General features: G+C 40.5%; 1 protein-coding gene across 2 annotated transcripts; it reads right to left on the reverse strand.

Moving 5' to 3' along the window:
• Positions 1 to 800: 800 nt before the first annotated feature.
• Positions 801 to 12,972, reverse strand: LOC133465524 (ras-related protein Rab-37-like). Of its 2 annotated transcripts, XM_061748425.1 has the most exons (10): positions 12,458 to 12,968; positions 11,453 to 11,563; positions 8,114 to 8,155; positions 6,757 to 6,823; positions 6,539 to 6,591; positions 6,214 to 6,279; positions 5,495 to 5,551; positions 2,951 to 3,027; positions 1,387 to 1,838; positions 801 to 1,310 (listed from the first exon to the last, which is right to left on the reverse strand). In XM_061748425.1, the coding sequence occupies exons 1-9, from the start codon at positions 12,566 to 12,568 to the stop codon at positions 1,733 to 1,735; spliced, it is 690 nt and encodes a 229-aa protein (XP_061604409.1). In that variant the 5' UTR covers positions 12,569 to 12,968; the 3' UTR covers positions 801 to 1,310; positions 1,387 to 1,732. The 2 variants fall into 2 exon arrangements, with proteins under 2 accessions (XP_061604409.1, XP_061604410.1); XM_061748426.1 differs by lacking the exon at positions 6,214 to 6,279 and having other exon boundaries at positions 12,458 to 12,972.
• Between the last annotated feature and the right edge of the window lie 6,752 nt (positions 12,973 to 19,724).

Here is a 19,724-nt window from a genome sequence, read left to right on the forward strand (position 1 = left end):
TATTTGCTACTTTATTTTGGATTTAATTAGCTTGTTCTTTTGAGACTTTTTTTTGTTTTTTTTTTTACTTTTGAATAGTCACTCACACTGGATTTTATGGATGGCTTGCTAGATAGCTATATGAGGATTTATTTTCACATCACAATGCATTTGCATGTCCAAATGTTTCAGAGTAGCCAACTAAGATGCCGAGGCCTCTCAAGCGTCGTTGAATGAATACATTTGAACAGCGGGAAACTCCATGCTGAAAAGCTGATAAGGTGACACAGACAAAAGCACTCTAACCTCCAACGTGGAAACATAAAGCTGTTGGAGAATCAGCACTGATAAGTACGTGTGCTTAAAGCTGTGCAGCTCTTGGCTCAGCTCATTAGAGGTAAAGGATTGAGAAAGTCCACGCAAGCTGATGCACACTGACTCATACAGTAGATGTGGGAGGAGGAGGAGGAGGAGGTGGAGGAAGAGGAGGAGGTGTGAAGGCTGTTACAGTGAATCACAGCTGTGTTCCATGTTTACAAACGCCACCACATGCTTCACTTCATGCGACCTGGCTATAGAACCACTGTCGACATCACGATCAAGAAGTCACGCATCTCGCAAAGATATAGAAAGAATGCAGCAACACCCACCGTGGCCTGTAAATATTGAACATTTAGTCACTTTTGGGTCACACAAAATCAACAGGCTCACTGCTGCCACACAGTGGCTTATTGACCTCAGCGCAACCTGACAGCCACAACTTTCCCTCAAAATACTGAACCCACACACACGCAAACAAATTTGTATAAAACAGCACCACGTACGTTACAAAATATACTTTATATATATAATATGATAACAAAGCACTTTTTCATGGCACTTTGTGATCAATGTGACACCTCAGAGCAGGGACAAATGTGACAAGCGAACATTGAAAATGAACATTGTACAAATCAAGACAGTACAGTGCATGGACCAAATACAGCTTCTGTACAGTCTCCACAACAACATCCTTTGTTAAAAGAGACACGGTTACATTTCAGAGTGTTTGTGAAATAAGAATGTACATGTTGTTTTGCGGAATCGCTAAGCAGTGCAGGAAATAATCTATGGTGCAACAGTAGAAAGATCCTGCAGCAAATCACTTGAATTAAGTTCTGGCTCGGCCCTGAAGCGGACCCACAGACACACACACAATGGGCAGGCGCCCTCCAACATTGATTTTATTCAAACAGCATTACACATGTAGCTACAGTCTGACTGCGACGCTGTGGTTGCACACTTAGTGAAGATGAAGACTGTAAGGCCAAAAGGGATTTACTTCACAGCCTCTGCAAAGTGACATGAAAACAAAAGTTATTATATTCCCTATCAACAGTCATATTGATTATTCATATAAAACTTTACCAAGTGCACTGCAAGTGTACTCCTTATTGTCCCTGCAGACGGATATAGCTTTTCATTTTGTAAATCCTGGCTTTTTTCGTTTGAGCACAACTGTCACCACAAAGACCACAGCACATTTCTACAGAGTGATATTCACATTTTCGATAAGGGATGGCAATCGGATTCACTGTCATTCAGTTGAGTGGAGAAGAGGAGGACGCTCACTTCTTAGGATTAGTGCCGGGATTGGCTTTACTTATTCCCCCTCTCCTGATCCCTTTCTGTGTGAGAGTGTGTGTGTGTGTGTGTGTGTATGTGTGTGTCTATGTGTGCGTGTATCTGTCTCCCGGCACAATGTCGTCTTTAGCTACACAAGGCTGCAACAAGCGGTCTTGTGCTTCTGAGATTCGATGTAGTCGTGTATCTGGAACATGGGCTCGTTTGGCTGGTCAGTGGTTCTGTGTTTCAGCTCCCTGGTAGAGAGAGAAAGAGAAATAGAGAGAGACAGGAAGTCAGATACTGAGGAGGCAGATGAGTGGTGGGATGGAGCAAATGGAGTGTATAAAAAAAGATGCTTAAGAAATCAGGAAGAAAATGCATGTGAGACAGCGCTAGAACAAGAACTATTTATTTATTTTTTTTAGAATCTCTTAACCATATTTAACCAAAATTTACACTCAACAGCCACAACGTCGTTATCCCTATTATTGATGTTTCTTGTCATTTCAATACACACATCGGACCCATGACATGCGGCTGAGTCAAGTTTCCTGACACTTGGCAGCAGGGGTGCCGTCAGGGATTCGGGGGCCATGTAGAGGAAAACAAAAAAAAAAAATTTTAGGCCCCTCCATGTCACTACCAACAATTGAAAACAATATTTTCAAAGGCCCCTGTCAGGCATGCACCCTTCCAATTGTCATCTTGCCAAAAATCTTTGATTTATTCTCATTTGTCCACATGGCATTCTCCCTAAAGCCTTTTGGCTTGTCAGTCTTATCAGTTTGAAGTTAGGTCAAGTCACGGACAATTGTTAGTTTTTTCCTTTAACAGAATAGTACTAACAATTGTGTCTTCGTGTGTACTATTACAGTCACTAATATATGTTTTGGGATGAAAAAGACAAATATCTTAAAATGTCAGCATGAAAGTCCAAACCCCAATTTGTGATTTGTTCATACTTCCGATATGATACATGAGAATCATCCCCCGCACAACCCAGAATGCTAAGAATGACTGTCTGTCTTCTGCTATGGTTAAGATCCAATAAAGTTTGGACTTGACTAGCAAAAGATCAAATTTTGGTTCTCTACTACAATACGAGCCAAACAGAAGCTGAATCCATAAAACATTCCAACCAATCTCCATTTTCCTTGCTGTATATTGACGCCTGTGATTTCCTGTGGGCACCACATACTGTAGCATTTCTCACTGAAATGTCAATAGAACACATTTTCACCACCCTCCTACCAGTTGTTTTTCCAACAAGGACTGCCTGTTTTTTAGTCTAAGCTTTCCCTGTGACAACTGTCTGGGTGCTGCAGTTGGCATTTGATGTTAATGAAAAAGCAGCTTTTACACTTACTTTGCAATAGCGAGAAAGGCCAGCTCCACATTGACACCGGTCTTTGCACTGGTCTCCATAAATGGCACGCCATACTCCTAAAACAATAACAAATGGTGCACCTAAGAGACTATACACTATAATGCGCTGTGTGTCTGTGGGAATGTTTGTCCATTCCTTCAGAAGAGGTCAGCGGTCACTGATGTTGGACCTGAGAGAAGACCTGGCTCACAATCTCCTAGAGTTTATCACAAAGGTTGCGGTCATAGACCACCCAAATTCTCTACTATTTGGACATGCATGCATGCATCGACCGCACTAATGGGTCTAGCATAGGCGTGTGCAAACTTTTGTGTTGGATTTGGACATTTGGTTTTTTTTGGTTTTTAAAATGGACAAAGTAAAAAAAAATACATAAATAAATAATATGTGTATATATATATATATATATATATATATATATATATATATATATATATATATCACCATGTGTATGTAAAATAGCTTAATAATTAAATAATAATTCGTTCTTATTTAATTTGTATTATCCATCCATTTTCTGAGCCGCTTCTCCTCAGTAGGGTCGCGGGCGTGCTGGAGTCTATCCCAGCTATCATCGGGCAGGAGGCGGGGTACACCCTGAACTGGTTGCCAGCCAATAGCAGGCCACATACAAACAAACAACCATTCACACTCACATTCACACCTGCGAGCAATTTAGAGTTGTCAATTAACCTACCATGCATGTTTTTGGGATGCAGGAGGAAACCGGAGTGCCCGGAGAAAACCCACGCAGGCACGGGGAGAACATGCATACTCCACACAGGTGGGGCCGGCGATTGAACCTCAGAACTGTGAGGCAGACGCTCTAACCAGTCGACCACCGTGCCGCCTTAATTCTATTAGTCATACTTAATTACAAGTAATTAACCAATCATGTAATAAAAAATATATAAATCAAATAAGGCGGCACGGTGGCCGACTGGTTAGAGCGTCAGCCTCACAGTTCTGAGGTGCGGGGTTCAATCCCCGTCCCCGCCTGTGTGGAGTTTGCATGTTCTCCCCGTGCCTGCGTGGGTTTTCTCCGGGCACTCCGGTTTCCTCCCACATCCCAAAAACATGCATGAATTGGAGACTCTAAATTGCCCGTAGGCATGACTGTGAGTGCGAATGGTTGTTTGTTCCTATGTGCCCTGCGATTGGCTGGCAACCAGTTCAGGGTGTACCCCGCCTCCTGCCCGATGACAGCTGGGATAGGCTCCAGCACCCCCGCGACCCTAGTGAGGAGAAGCGGCTCAGAAAATGGATGGATGGATAAATCAAATAAATAAATATTTTTTACATGTATAGTGGGACCTTGACTTATGAGTTTAAATTATTCCGTGATCAAAAAGCGCTGTATTGTATAAAAACTAAATAATTCAAAAAAGAGAATGTAAAGAAATAAACTGGTTTTATAAAGTGTTATTACTGTACGTACTGTAGACGCCTATTAATGTGTTGGATGTGTGCCTAAGATAACTTTTGGGGGGGAGGGGGGGGGGGCGTGTCCTAGTGAGTGACATCAGGAGCAATAGTCTCTTGCAGCCAGAATGTAAATTTCTTTACATTCTCTTTTGCTCCTTTGACATCAGGAGCAAAAGAGAATGTAAAGAAATAAACTGGCTGGGGTTAGTTGGGTGTGAACGTCTGGGTGTGAGCTATGGCCTACAGCAGCTCCTTGGGAGTGTTCTCATTTTGTAATTGTGTGTTTAACAGTTTGTCCCATTCAGCAAATGGTTGAAAGTGCATCGGCAACTTTGCCTTTCCTTGCTCACATGTGAGGGCATTAAAGTACCTTAATTGCTCCATTTTGTTTCATTTCACTCGAGCTGTGTTGTATCCTAAACTCGTTCATACCTCAAATTTTAGCTTGTGACACATAGCAAAAAAAGGAATAAATAGAAATTGACCAAGTGACGATTTGTCACTCGAAAAACTTGCGGCGCTCATAAGTCAAGGTACCACAGTATATGTAAAGTATTAATTTTGTTCATTTTATTATTTACAATAATAATCAACCAATTATTTAATGAGATAAGTAGGAAAAAAAGAATAAATTCATTTTTAATTATTTAAATGCTCAGTGGGCCGGATTCAAGAAGGAGCAGACCATATGTGGCCCGCAAGCTTACTTTGCCCACCAGTGGTCAAGGACAGTGATTCCCAACCAGTGTGCCGTGAGAGATCATCAGGTATGCTGTGAGAATGTATCCAATTTCAACTAATTGGCCCCAAAATGATTTATTTACTACAAAAAAAATATCTTTGGTCAACTATCTATGCCAGTGACGTTTAGTGACAGGCAGAATAATTAAATGCTCATCCACTAGATGGCAGAAGGTACATAATTATCCTGTGTATCCACTTTTTGTGACATTTTTGTTTGGTGGTGTGCCGTGATATTTTTTTCTAATGTAAAATATGTTAGGAAACGCTCGTCTAGCGCAACCTCTGATTGATGAATCCATCGATTAAGAGGTGTGTCCCAAAACGTTTGCCCACATAGGAGATTTGAAACCTTACCTTTGCCAGTTTCTCCCCATCCTCCATCTTCACCACCCTCTCTGCTGCCATGTCCGACTGTAAGGCAGCACAATAAAAAAACAAGTCATTGGTCCAGATGTTGGAGGTCACAGGTCATAGATTCGCTACGCTAATTGTTACAGGGTATGGCCCGTAATGTCAGCTCAGGTTCTCGGCTCATCCTCTTATCTGGCAGCCTTTCTCGCATGGCTGCCAGATAAGAGGATGTTCCCGAGCCAGAGCTCCCGCTGAGTGAAGGGGTGTCACAAACGTCACCTCCAGTGAAGGACTGACACCGCCATCCCAGCTGCTCTCACCACAAATAAGCCTCAGTGACATACTGTACATACATGACCCCCACAGCAGAGAGTCCTCTCTCAACCACTAGATGGAGTCTTTTGACAGATGAGTTACGGCTCTTGCTGGCAGCAAGGAGACTTCATCACCCGAGGCATTGTGGGGCAAAATGCTTTCAAGCAAGGAAACGCTTGAAGCGAGGGATTGTGAATTTATGAGCTTGTTTTGAATGTGTCATATCTTGGGCTGGTTTGTGCTTTAAAACAGGAATGAAGGACATGCAAAGCACTGAGCTTTATGTTTAATTGGGATGTGTTCATTTTTCTGAACATGCATATGAGGAGTGTGTGATTAAAAAGTAATATTGCAATTATCCTCCTGAGCTTTTTGTGTAGCACAAAAATAAAGGAAGCTTTGCTCACCTTGTTGCCGAGCAACATGATGACCACATCCTTCTGGGCATACTCATGTATTTCATTTAGCCAAGCCTTTAAAAAGTACAAGCAGATATACACAGGATTGATGTGTGATTGCTTTACTAACAAATATCTCACGATTGCACCACCCATCAATCAATCACTGTAAGAACGAGCCAGCAAGAAACACTTTTACTGCTTTTCATTATCAAAACTGGGCTGTAATATTGTGCTGCTTCTGGTGGAGGAGGAAGGAATGGAAGCCCTCGTTGGCATTTGTAAAGAGGGTTTTAGGAGCAGTAAGTAAAAAGGGAGTAGTAAAAAAACATACCCTGATGTTGTCAAATGACGGCTTACTGGTGATATCATAAAGCAGAAGTAATGCTGTCAAAAGGAAAAGAGGACGAGTTGTATTGTAATAATAACACTTAGATAACACAGACATACAATTAAATACAAATGTTCTATTAAATGTACTGCATATCTTAAGCAGGTTGCTCCCGCACACAAACACAGAATGAGGAAGTAAGCAAAACAAGGAAAGGTTACCTTGGGCATCTCTATAGTAGGCGTGTGTCACGCTTCGGAATCTTTCCTGCCCGGCAGTATCCCAGATCTACAGCAAACCACATAATTACACAGTGACGCAAACAGAAATGCTGCCATACTCAACAAGTCAAACTGCAAACGACCAAAGGAGAATGTAGCATCATGGCTGTCCATGGCTGTATGTTGTCCAAATCCAGTAAAGGTCAACTTGTTTACATCAGTCCACTGAATGTTTCTTATCATTTTGTCATCATCATGGATAGATTTCAAAACACTTTTGCAAAGTCTGACCTAAGATAAGAATATTTTCATTGTCAAGTTTACATTGAGAATGTGTACTATCACCAGATCTAAAGATATACACGTGATGCCAACTACTATATAGCCACACTGTTAGACATTTCATAGGGTTTTTACAGTAAGATACTCACAACATTGTTGCCAATAGCTGACTATAATTCAGCTTTACAGCAATTTACGGTGCCAAATCAAAGTTTTTATTCACTATGCTGCTGATGAGTTACGCAAGAAAAACAGGAGCTCTTTTGTCTTACAGAAGAAGTAGACCAAATAACACTTTTCTTAGCATGCAGCAGAACTGACAGGGATGACACCCTATTACACAACCCACAGTCAGGGTTTCATGAAAACAAAGTGCAACATACATGTTATGCCAGAGTTAAATAAGACACACATTCAACAAACAACAGGTAATCTAAACACACATGATCAATATTACGTTAATCCTTCTTGATCATGAACATTACGGATTCACATCATTATTACGGCAACAGTTCAACATTTTAAGCTGCAATGCATGCTGGGAGTCACACAGCTTCACAGTTCTGCTACATGCAAAATACAGTAAATCTCTGCATGACATCAACCAAAATCCCATGATGCAATGGAAACTACAGCTAATTACTGTAAAATCACTTTGAAGTATTTTAATGTAAGTTATTGTATGTGGTAAATAACTGTAGAATTTACAGGAAAGTCTATCAGTGCAATCATGCTTTTCAAATACATTTGGTCTTACATCCTCTGCTACACAAATGATGTCAACTCTGCAGGCTCATAGTGTCTATGTATTAATCCAATTATTTTATGATGTGCAAGAACCTTGCAAGAAACAAGAGGTAAAGGCTCCATCAAAGCTGCCGCAGAAGTATCTAATTTTGTCACCTCTAACCTCTGTTGCACAAACAGGTTCAGATGACTCAGCGCCTTAGTGTGAAGAAATCCAAGAAAGTCCCTTCAATTCATAAATCCTAACAAATGAGTCTGACATAATCCGTTGGGTGTATGGGTGAACATGTGTGCTGCAAAATAGATGAGGAAAGGTGCACACACTCACCTGGAGTTTGACTTTCAGGTTGTCGACATCTACCACTTTATTCTAGGGGCACAAGCAAAAAGAGCCATGAGACGTGCACCACATGCTTAACAGAGCAGAGTGCTGTGAGGAAACAGCACGGAAATGAATGGCGCACATTTGAGGGGACTAAAAAAAGCACAAAGACTCAGCGTGTGGATAAAGAAAAGAGACAACTACAAGTGGCTTTTAAATGCTGCCAGAGAAAGTTAATTGCAACACGCACACACCAACATCAGTGAGTAGGACAATGGGCAGAATATCAACTGACTCCCGCTGCTCATTTCCTGCTCCCTCAAAGGGCAGCAATCTGATTTCCTGGGCGAAGTTTGGTCTAAAACACTCCAGCCAAAATAAAACTAATTAAAATGTAGAATATTGCAAGAGAGAATAAAAACTCACAGAACATTAGGTACATTTTCATTACAGGTACAGCTGTATGTAAAAAAATCTGAATGATTTACACTGGCAGAGATGTACTCTTTTTTTTTTTTTTTTTTTTTTATTCAAGGAGCTTGCAATTTTTAAAAAACTAAAAACTTTTCGGCATATTTGTTAAAACTGTCAGTCAAACCTGACAGTAGTACAAGAGTGAAATAATCGGTTTAAGAAATCATCCCTCTCTGCAAAATTACAAAACTTATTTGTTTTTTTAAGAAACCACCAAGGAAAAACAACCGATCAGCGACAGAAGGCTGAACTGATGAGGTGTCAATCCTTTGCTGCAGGGTATACTCATAGAGAGGCCTCGCATTGACCTGTTACCTTGGGCTTCAGTTGGTCTAATGTTATTTTGGTAAATCTGATCAGGGCACAGGCAGACAGACTCTGAAGTCCATTGAAGGTGGATATCAGATGTAATCCATTCAGAAATATGTGAACAGCGGGCTTCAAACCCTCTGAATCATTGCAGTAATCATTTCACTAAATGCATTATCATCATAATAATCATCATTATTATATTTACTAAACCGTGAAGGATTTGTGGACAGGGGGGGGTCTCCAAGTGGCTCACCTCACGGCATAGATATGTGATCTCCTCAGGAGCCAACTTTACATCTTCCGCCCGTGGAGGTCTGCTTGCAGTTCCGTATCAACGTACTTTACGTGGTTCGACTCGAGCAAATCAGCTTATTCTTCCGCCAGTGTCAAAAACTGTCAGCGCACCACTCGTGTGCCACATTTAAAGGGAATGAGAGGATCTTCTTTGATTCGACAGGATTGAAGGCGATTGTGGTGACGCCCAAAGCAGCGCAGAGTGACGTCCCTCTTTCAAATGCACCGGGGTGTGCTGATCCAAAAAATTTACAACTTCAGGTCTAACCCGTCTCCACGCAGACCTATGCCACATGCCACGCCGGATTCACGGCAGTCAAGAAAATAGAGCTCTCAGTGTTATAGTAAAACTCATTACAAATAAGTCCTGCTACCAATGTAGCAGCCTTGGCTAACGGCTTGTTTACAGTGCTAATGCTATCTTAGTATTGCTAGCGCTGCTATTTTGATGAAGCTGGATATGCGTTCTCTGTGACTATTTATCACAGCTACGCACTTTCATAATCGCATGCCATTATGAATATGGCTGTGTTTGAGAATAGCGCTCGCGCTCGTGATTCTTGTTACATTAAGACCAAACACAGCTCGCTTTCTTGTGTGAATTCTGGTTCTTTTTTTAATTATTATTGTGACCGTATTGAATCTGAATTACGCTACCTCAGTTCACATTTTTTACCCACGGCCATCTACCATCTACAGTCAGAACATTGTGGTTTGGTATCCTTTCACAACAATAACCTTCCCACTAGAATGTAATTTGCAGATAAGGGAAGTCTAAATATGCATATACATGCAAAAAAAAAACAACGCTCAAGATGTTTTCACAGATTACAGAGGCAGCAAAAGCCACCTGATGAATATTGTGCTATGGCATAATGGACATGGTTCAACCCCTGCATTAGTTGCCATGGCTTTCTATTTTCCCCCCAATTATGATGTGAGAGGAGCCTGCATGCTGAGTAACTGCCACAAGGAAACATGCCTAAAATAGAGCAGCCATGTTACAAGCTGACACAACAGCACTGCCTGCCTTTCCATGCACAAATAACAACCTCGGCACTCAACGGTTTCGCTCAGTTTACTCCCTTTTTCAGCAGCTTCAACCCCTCTTTCACAGACACTAGAAGGCTGAAGCAGAATATTCATGACTGTGAATGAACAGCGCAACTGTGAACGCATCGTTTCCTTTGGTCTCACTTTCTCTGTCCGTGGATCCTGACCACAGGACTTGTTACTTTTCCTTGAGTGGTGGAAAACTAAATTGTCCTCAATTGAGATTATCCACAAGCCTCTATCTGTCAGACAACCATTACGCCCCCTAATGTCTCTACAACACCATCCGGCAAAGACAATACATCACTCTGGCTAATGCAACACAATTTCCGCCGTAAAACACCAATAGCTGACTCGCCATCGGTGGGAGTATTTTGTGCTGATTGGAGGGAAACAAAAGGTTAAGTGGGTTCACTATTCAAAGACTACTTTCGCATTTATGTGGTGATTCAGATTCCAAACCACTGTGCCGCTAGTGTGTTGTGAGCGATCATGAGGTGTACGAGGGAAATTATCCAGTTGTACTTAACTGGTCTGAAAATTCTCATTCTCATTTATTTATAAATAATGTATCTTTTTTCCTCAATTTATGCCGCGACATATTGTGACAGTCAGAACAAAACACTGCTCCTCCACTAAATTGTAGAAGGTTGTACAATTGACCCACGAAATCCATTCAATCCACCTGTTTCCATTCATGCAACAGAAAAACAGCTTTGTGTTCAGCTACACATGCCCAGATTTCACGAGGAGCAAGGAGGACAAGATCATCAGTATTTCGGTATATATATATATATATATGTACTTTTTGTGACTTTTTTGTTTGGTGTGGTTCCGTGAGACTTTTCTTATGTAAAATATGTGCCTTGGCTCAATAAAGGTTGAGGAAAACTGCAATAGGGAAGCTCAGAGGTCAATTGACAGGATGAGATAGGAACTTCACCAGCGCTGAGTCAAAGAGACGAGGATGTGGGCAGACCTCCATCTAAGGAGCAGCCGGCGGCTCCTAGCAGCACAAGTGGGCTGTGAACTCCAATGACTGTCTGGTAACAGGATTTGTACATTAGGTGCTGTCGCCACACGGTGATGAAAGTGAGGTGATAATTGGCACACTCAGGAGTGGTTCCCCGTTTGCTTTAGACTTATCAGAGTAACAGGAATAGGAGAGAAATGTGAGACAAAGTGGGTGTTTTTCAGCAGGATCTCTCTCACCCTAAAGTCTATTCCAACGGTGGCAATAAAGTTGCCTCCCACAAATGCCCCGTCTTTAAATCGTAGCAAGATGCACGTCTTTCCCACGGATGAGTCTCCCAGCAGCATCACCTATCAAATAGAAGAAAGGCCGTCAGCAGAGGGAGGGAGAGAGGGTGTCAAAGGTGAAGTTACAATTAGCTGAAATGCAACAATGCATTTGAAAACAATCGCAATTCATCTGTGGAGGAAATAAAAGCTGAGGGTTGTATGAATCATTTGGCGCAAAACTGTTTCACAACAGAAGATGCTATTGCACCACGACTCTATGATGAGCTTCATGGGAAATATGATGAATAAGACTGCACTCAGGTGCCACCAACATGTGACACTGTCATGTGGATTCAATGTTTACACTCCAATTGAACAAAAAAAACAACAACAACTATACACTCACACTAATAAGATCCAACACAAGAGCTAATGCTTAGTTGTCACTGAGAGAGTATTCATTTTACAATATCTGTCAATATGGTTGCAGTGGTTTACAACTCAATTCAATCATACTGACCTCTGTTCTCAATGTATTGGTTATCTTAAACATTACAAATAGCTCTCATCATGATGCATTGCAGTTACAACTATATGAATACACATTGTTAACTACTCCTTGTTCATGTGTGCCGAATGAAGTGCTGTTTCCCTTAAACGCTACTGTGGTAATTAATTGCTCGGTGCAATTTAACTTAATGTCCCTATTGTGTAAGCATCTTGACAGTAACAGGTGTGTCTTTCCTGTTTTTGTGAGTGGGAGGTGTGCAAAAAAGTACACCCTCAACAAATATTTGCATCAGCACATGTGGACAAAGGGAAGATTTACAGTCTCACACTAACTTGTTAAAAATGGCCATTAAAACTTGAAATAGACACAAACGCATCACGTCTAAGTAACTATACACTTTGTGATCATTATGCTGCATCTAGAAAAGGAAAATTCAGCCTAAATGACATTAGGGAAATACACACCTTGAAGGCAATATCATAATACTCGTTAATAGAAGCGCAACGCTCCAACACATATTTGGACGTCCCGTTTTTAGACTGCTTTTGCGTCAACGATCCCTTCCTGGTGGACATCGCGATGGCAAATGATGCGTTCACGGAGCCAAAGGCACACCAGTCCGAGATGTAGTCCGGTAAGAACACACACAGTGTTGTGTGTGTGTGTGTGTGTGAAGGGTGAAGATCTCAGTCTGTGTCTCCAGCAGTCCCCAGCCGTTTTGCTCTCATACTGTGCGGTCACAAAAAAATGATGATCACCAGGGACGAAGGGGGGGGGAAAAAAAGCTCACCCTTCAGGGTCTAGATGAAAAAAATTATCATAATAATGAAAAGAAGATAAACAAGGCGAAGGTGCCAATTTAGAAGCATCCAGCAGTCAGGAGAGCAGCAAATGACACCCAGGCGGAAACATTTCTCTGCTTTGCATCCTGGCGTGGGCAGACGACGTGAACTGACGAAGCTGTGCGCGGCGGCAGCGTCAATTTGTGTGAGTGTGCGCGCGTGCGCGTGTGTTTTCGTGAGTGAAACATCATTTGGTACAGCCCGCCAAAGATTATATTGTACCCATAACAGCTGCAGGGGTCAGATATGAATGAGCCTATCGCTGACTCATCCGGGCCACAGGTGTTGTCCATACTGTATAAAAAGCACTTCGTACGTTTATTATGACTTCACTCGTTTGAACGCCCCTAATTTGTATGTGTTGGAACGTTGCATTCAAGACCTATTGACGCCGTCACTGTATACATACAGTGATAATCTTGCATTTCTCTGCTCAACGTACTGTCATCCCCCACCCCCGTCCCCTTGTTTTCAACAGACAACCGATCACCAACATTTGCTCTTGTCAAGAAGAGCTGATTCTATTTGTTTTTTAAAAACAAACAAACAAACAAACAAAAAAACTCATTTGCTTAATTAAAATGTCGTACGTGTCAAATCGTTTCACCAAGAGGCAATTTAACAATTGCAAGAATTTTCCTGCAGTATTTGTCTCCCCCTAGCGTTCGTAATAAGAAACTACGTTTTGTCCGCCTGGTGCGCATTGATGCCAACTAAGCACTTTTGTTGCTTTTCTGACCACTAGCACTCCAGCCGCCCCCTAAAGCACCCAGCAACACATTAAGCTACTTTTAGAATTTGTTTCGACACAAAAGTAACTCAAAGGCTAAAATGGAAGAACGCAAGAAAAAAGAATTTTCACAGTCAGAGAAATATAGTGCCTGCCTGTAGCTGCAAAGTGCAATGTGAGTGTTTGCTAAATTTACTTGATACGTCGATACAACCACAGTTAAAACCAATGGACTATCGATAAGACTATATATACGATAAATACGACTCAAACATACCTTTATATCAGAGGTTCTCAACTTTTGTCACACACATTTTCCTACTGTTACAAGTTTGCGACCCACTTTTATAGAAGTTAAGAACAATAAAGCATTTTTTTTTTTGGTTTAAAAATAGCCTCTCTTTACAGCTAGAGCTTTTGTCTTTTGTGGTCTTCTCTTCCTATTATTTAGTTACCTTTTCACTCTCCTTTTTGTTTTTTTTCTGTCACTCCCCTTGAAAAACCTTATTCTGTTTGACTGAACGACTGTCATTCTCAATAAATATCAATCAGAATGCCAAGAAACCACAGTGGCAGCTTAAAAAGTCCCCACACACAATAAAACTGTTCTGGCATAAAAGGGATACAGATCTTCTTTTCTGCTTGACCTAACAGCCGAACAGGACAAATATAATAATATTAAACAAACAAACGTTTAAATAAAGCCTCTGAAAACACATGTAAAGTACGTTGTATTTTTTTATGCCGTTTGACATAGTGCCAAAAAGCATATTGCTAGGCATGTTCCTCGCTAGCCAGATACTGAACTGTACTGTATTTGTTTACGGAGTTGTTTACAAAAGCACAGTAATTAGTAATGAGAATGAGTAATATTTTCCTGTTGTTTATCTATGTTCCATGTGGGAACTTGGCACGCCTCTGGACTGTAACGAAAAATTCAGAATATGAATACGACCAATTATTGTTATACTACCTGTCCGTGACCCACCCAAAATGGGCCCGCGATCCACTTTTGGGTCCCAACCCACCAGTTGAGAATCCTACTTTAAATTAGAAATAAAAACAATGACACTAAACAAACAAAGTTTAATCAAGAAATTTCAAATAATGGTTTTACTCAGATGACCGTCAGTCAATTTAAGTAACGTCATTGTGTCATGTTCTACATAATACACAATGATATCATCACTCAATTGCAATGTAAATTAGCAACTTTAGCATCATCCCCTGAAAATAGGTTGGCAACATTGACGGTGACCAATTTTGGAGCTATGAATTTTCATTTTGCATGACAAGATGCAGAACCTGTGTACAGAGACACTTAGTTGGAAATGCCAAAAAAAAAAAAAAAAAAAAAAAAGTTAAGGACTCCTCACTGCTTTAAAGAAGACATCTATCCATCCATTTTCTAAAGCGCTCATCCTCATTAGGGTTGTGGGTGAGTGGAGCCTGCTAATTGTTGGGCACATTACGACAACCAACCATTCATTCACACACACACACACACACACACATTTACCCCAATGGACAATTTGGTTTCAGTCATTTTTTTTGGAGTGTGAGAGGAAGTCAGGGTACCCGCACAAAACCTACACAAGCACGGTGGAGAACATGCAAACGGCACAAAGGTAGCCCAGAATCTAGATTTGAAGTCAAACCATACGCTGTGAGCTAATGCTAATCTGGGCATCCGACAAAATGATCTCTCCACACCTAGACGGAACATGAATGGCGCTTGCGCAAAGCGACTACTGACTAATTAAACCCTACCATAGCGGTACCTACAGTAGGTCCTCTTTAAAGTAAAGGTCATTGCTCAGAAACGTTGCCTTTATTTATGATGGAACATGTTGTGATCATTAGAAAGATGATATTAAAGGCACGTTTGAGGTTCTAATGATTTTAATTTTTTTGTGTTTCATGTCGCATTCATACTGATGCACTGTGCCCTCGCTGCCACGAATCTGCAGAAGACTAACTATGAAATATGGAATTTTTTTCAGCCTCCAGTCTCAACTGCAGCGGATGATAGAACCGGATATCTTTCCTCAAAATTATCATCAAAATGGAGAAGAGTAAAAATAAAACCTCTGAAGATATTTTACTGTTACATTTAAATGGCGATATCATGTTTTATCATATGAGGCAAATACCAGCGAGGGTCCCCTTAAACTCTCTGTTACGTTTAGTGATCTTATATGCCACCAAATGGGACTCAGTATGAAGAGAAGACTTTGATCTTTAAATGTCAAATATTTATACAGGACTTGGCCAGCATTTGGTCGCGCGCACACACACACACACACACACACACACACATATATATATATATATATATATATAGGCATTTTTACCTAGTAGTGGCATACTTTTTTTTTTTTTTACATTTCTGTTCCTCTTCATGCCAATGTGAAGAAGATACACAAATATTACTAAGACAGGTCCGCTGAAGATAAACACCAAGCACCTTCAAGCTAATCTATAAGTGGCATTCTCACAGACTCCACCATGCTGCTCTATAAAGGCAGTGACATAAAGCCAAAGTGCCACATCATCCACTACACTGATGTCTGCCCCTCCTCCTCCACGTCACAGCATAATATCATCCTTTTTTTAAACTGCACTGGAGACAACATCCAGAAGCAAACAGACTGCCTCCACACTGTTCAATGTTACAGCCCTTGTCACAGTCATGGAATCATGACAGCGGCATAATTACCCTTGATAACCAACCATCTGTCAAGATGTTGAGAATCATAATGAATGCAGTGAGAAAGTGAAGCTTCTTTCCACGACTGGTCCGTTTTTCATTCACTTAATTGACTCAAGCACTCCACTGTGAGTTAAAAGAGAACAAAACAAAAACAAAAAAAAGCAGGCCTCTGTTATGTCATAATTTGAGCACAAACAGCCTGCCGTGATGCCATGTCCTTCTAAGCACTCAGATGAAGGCAGCAGCTTGTGTGAGGGTGGGGGATGAATCTTGCAAAACAAACTCTTGGTGAGTGGGTGCATGGCAGGAAGTGTACTCACTGTGAAACTGATGCCCACGGTGGTGGTGGTGAAGGACCCGGACATGAACTTGCCCTTGTTGTGCTGGACCACTAAGGAGGCATTTCCCACATTGCTGTCAACAACCAGGATGGTCTGGAGAAACAATCATCCAAATAGTTATCATTTTAAAACATTTCTCAGGAGCTCTCTACAGCAATACAACCACAACAATAAACATATTTTAAAAACTGAACATTACAATCTTTTTCTTTTCTTTCCATACAGCTCCTGTCCTTATTGCATTGTGCAAGTGTAGTGAAGTGTTTGAGACCACATTGAAGGATGCAGCCAACTATCAGCATTGTCGCCATGGTTATGGTTTCATTGTGCATGAAGCGCATCGGCAGCAGATGCTCACCTTTTTTCCTGACATTTATCAGCTGCTCCTGCTCCTCCTCCTCTTCCTCAAAAACCTTTATAACGCCAGTGGTGGGGCATTCATTTGGTACCTCGGCCTTCAGTAGGCACATACCCGACTTACTCCACCTCTTAATACTGTACTACCACTATCATGCTGCAATTATACATATGTAGAAAGCATCAGTATTTTATTATACATTGCTAACATAGTTTAAGTTACATTGCACTACTGATTGTGAAGGCCTTGCTATATTATATTGACTTGGCAGCACATAGAGAGTGAAGTTTTAATTGTAAATTAATACATTTTCATGGAACAAATGTTAGGTTGTCAGAGCTTTTGATAGTGTTCAGGCAAGATCAACTACCTCTGATCTCTAAAGGCAATGTTTAATTTAAGTAACATTTTAAAATTTTTAACTTTCATAAAAATATGAAAAGTTAACCAGTGTATAATAAAACTCAAATGAAACAAAAGCCACTCAATCATTTATGACAAATTTGCAGTTTGTTGGGCAGCTTCATCATTTTTAGCTACACAGTATTTATGTAATTCATATTAAAATAATCGTATTGCCAGTGTTGAAGAGTAACTAATTACATGCAATGAGATTGCATAATTTAATTACAAAACTCATGTAATAGTTAACCATTATATTACTAGGAGAAAATGTTTAATTAAATTATACTGGGTTTTCGGAAATTTCCATTATTACAATTTTAGTTACATTTGAAAAATAGCCCCAAAATCACAGATTTCATTTTCCATTTCACTTCCTCTTTCTAAACTGACACTTGTGATTGGCTCTCTCGTGTCATGTGCCAATCTATTGTAGTCTCAAACATGACATACCTTTCTAAATATGACCTCGAAGGACCACCTAGTGGTGCAATCTATTTTGGAAATAGATTGGAGATTTTGGTCCCGTGACCCTTGTGTGGAGAAGCGGCTCAGAAAATGGATGGATGGATTGGAGATTTTGGAAAGGTCATATACTCATAGTTACACTTTTGAACACATAAATGAACATTGACTTTTGAACAGATACATTTTTATAATTTTGGATTTTTTATGGAAAACATTCACTTGTCTGGGTTGTCATGAAGCGATATTATCTAAATTGTTCACATTTGTCATTAGGTCAATGGTGGTATGGTTTTCCACATTCTATACACATATAATGCAACACACATTTTTTATTATGTATTTCCATTTCATCACGTTTTGTTGTCAGTTTATTATTTGTGTAGAGCAGTGGTCTCCAAACTACGGCCCGCCTCCACATTTGGCCCGGTCCCCTGAACAATACCAGAGACGCATTATGACTTTTGTTTCACTCCACGCAATCGAGACTAATACACGCATAGAACGTGACATTCTATTCCAGCCTTCTGCTGTCTGTGCCCCTATATGAACCCCCCCAGAAAAAAAATCCTGGACTCGCCCCTGTCAAATAGAATGGAATAATGGCGAAAAGGTTAGGTAAGAGAAAAATTGATTCAGAATGCAGGGTATTAAACCTGCAGTGGACAAACAATTTTTTTTTCGTTCAATGCAAAGAAAAGGCTGTTTGTCTCATCTGTCGAGAGGCGGTGGCGGTATTCAAAGAATACAATCTGCGATACTATGAATCCCGTCACAAAGACAAGTATGATAGCTTGCAAGGCCAAATGCGAGCAGACAAACTCTCAAAGCTAAAAAGTGGACTGTTAGCTCAGCGGAATACATTTGTATGTATTTCCTGACATTTTTTTTCTGTGAAGATCCCGGGAAGGGTTATTAATATTTAGTTATGTCTGGCTTTCCGGAAAACAATAATTGTTTACGTTTAGGCACCCCTGCGATCGTCACACTTTTTCTGTTACAAACTGACCCCTGCCCTCCATCAGAGAAAGGAAACGTTATGTGGCCCTCACAGGAAAACGTTTGGGGACCCCTGGTGTAGAGAAAAAAATATGTGGCTAATTCCAAAATAATTATCTATGCTTTTAATCCTATTTCTACATCATTGTACATTTTCTCTTGACATCAAATATGATTAGCACTCCAAATTTTGTTCAACCTTTGAGGCACATTATTCCCAGAACACTTTGGTTGAACTCTAAACTGTATGAAATTTGTTGCCTATGAATTTGGACTGTAGAAAGCCCTCTAATCACATTGAGTGTATCTGGTTTCAGCAATAAAAGCTTCAGAAATTATTTGAATATTATAGATACAGCATACTATAACTACACAATATACAGTCGTAGTTCACGTAGCTGCCTGTCATTGAAATGGCACAAGATCGATTCCCAGTCTGTACTCCCGTGACTGTCTCGTGACCAGTCCAGGCAATCATTACTATTTTAAAATTCCGTCAATAATTTATCCTATTTTATGTTTTTCTTTGCATAAAAAAGGAGGTTGCAGGTAAGCACCCAGATGCTTTTTGGGAAAAGATGACAATGTACAGAGTTGGGGTTCATTCTGCATTCCCAGCAGTTATGATGCGGGATGTTTCCATGGCAACATGACATTCCTCAGAGTATGCCATCTATTCTGAATGGTTTGGGCCACATAATGAAGCTCATAATAACAATCCTAATGAATACAGCAGATTAACACATTTGCTTGGTCATATTGTTTTTAATGTATACGAAATTACAGGACTATTTTTGCACTGGTGCCAAATCTAACAGCAAAATGCAGTACAAATTGTTTTAGTGGAATTCGTGTATTTTTCTGCCTTTTAATTTTGAGCT

Source organism: Phyllopteryx taeniolatus, chromosome 16 (assembly GCF_024500385.1).
Source record: "Phyllopteryx taeniolatus isolate TA_2022b chromosome 16, UOR_Ptae_1.2, whole genome shotgun sequence".
Lineage (NCBI taxonomy): Eukaryota > Metazoa > Chordata > Actinopteri > Syngnathiformes > Syngnathidae > Phyllopteryx > Phyllopteryx taeniolatus.

What these genes read in the sequence shown, in the direction of transcription:
- LOC133465524 (XM_061748425.1), bottom strand. Translation starts at nt 12,568, where the DNA reads ATGTCCACCAGGAAGGGATCGTTGACGCAAAAGCAGTCTAAAAACGGG. An exon ending in ACCTGAAAGTCAAACTCCAG is followed by an intron (nt 6,824 to 8,113) that starts GTGAGTGTGTGC and finishes GGTTTGCTGTAG; the next exon opens with ATCTGGGATACTGCCGGGCA. An exon ending in CGTCATTTGACAACATCAGG is followed by an intron (nt 6,280 to 6,538) that starts GTATGTTTTTTT and finishes TACTTTTTAAAG; the next exon opens with GCTTGGCTAAATGAAATACA.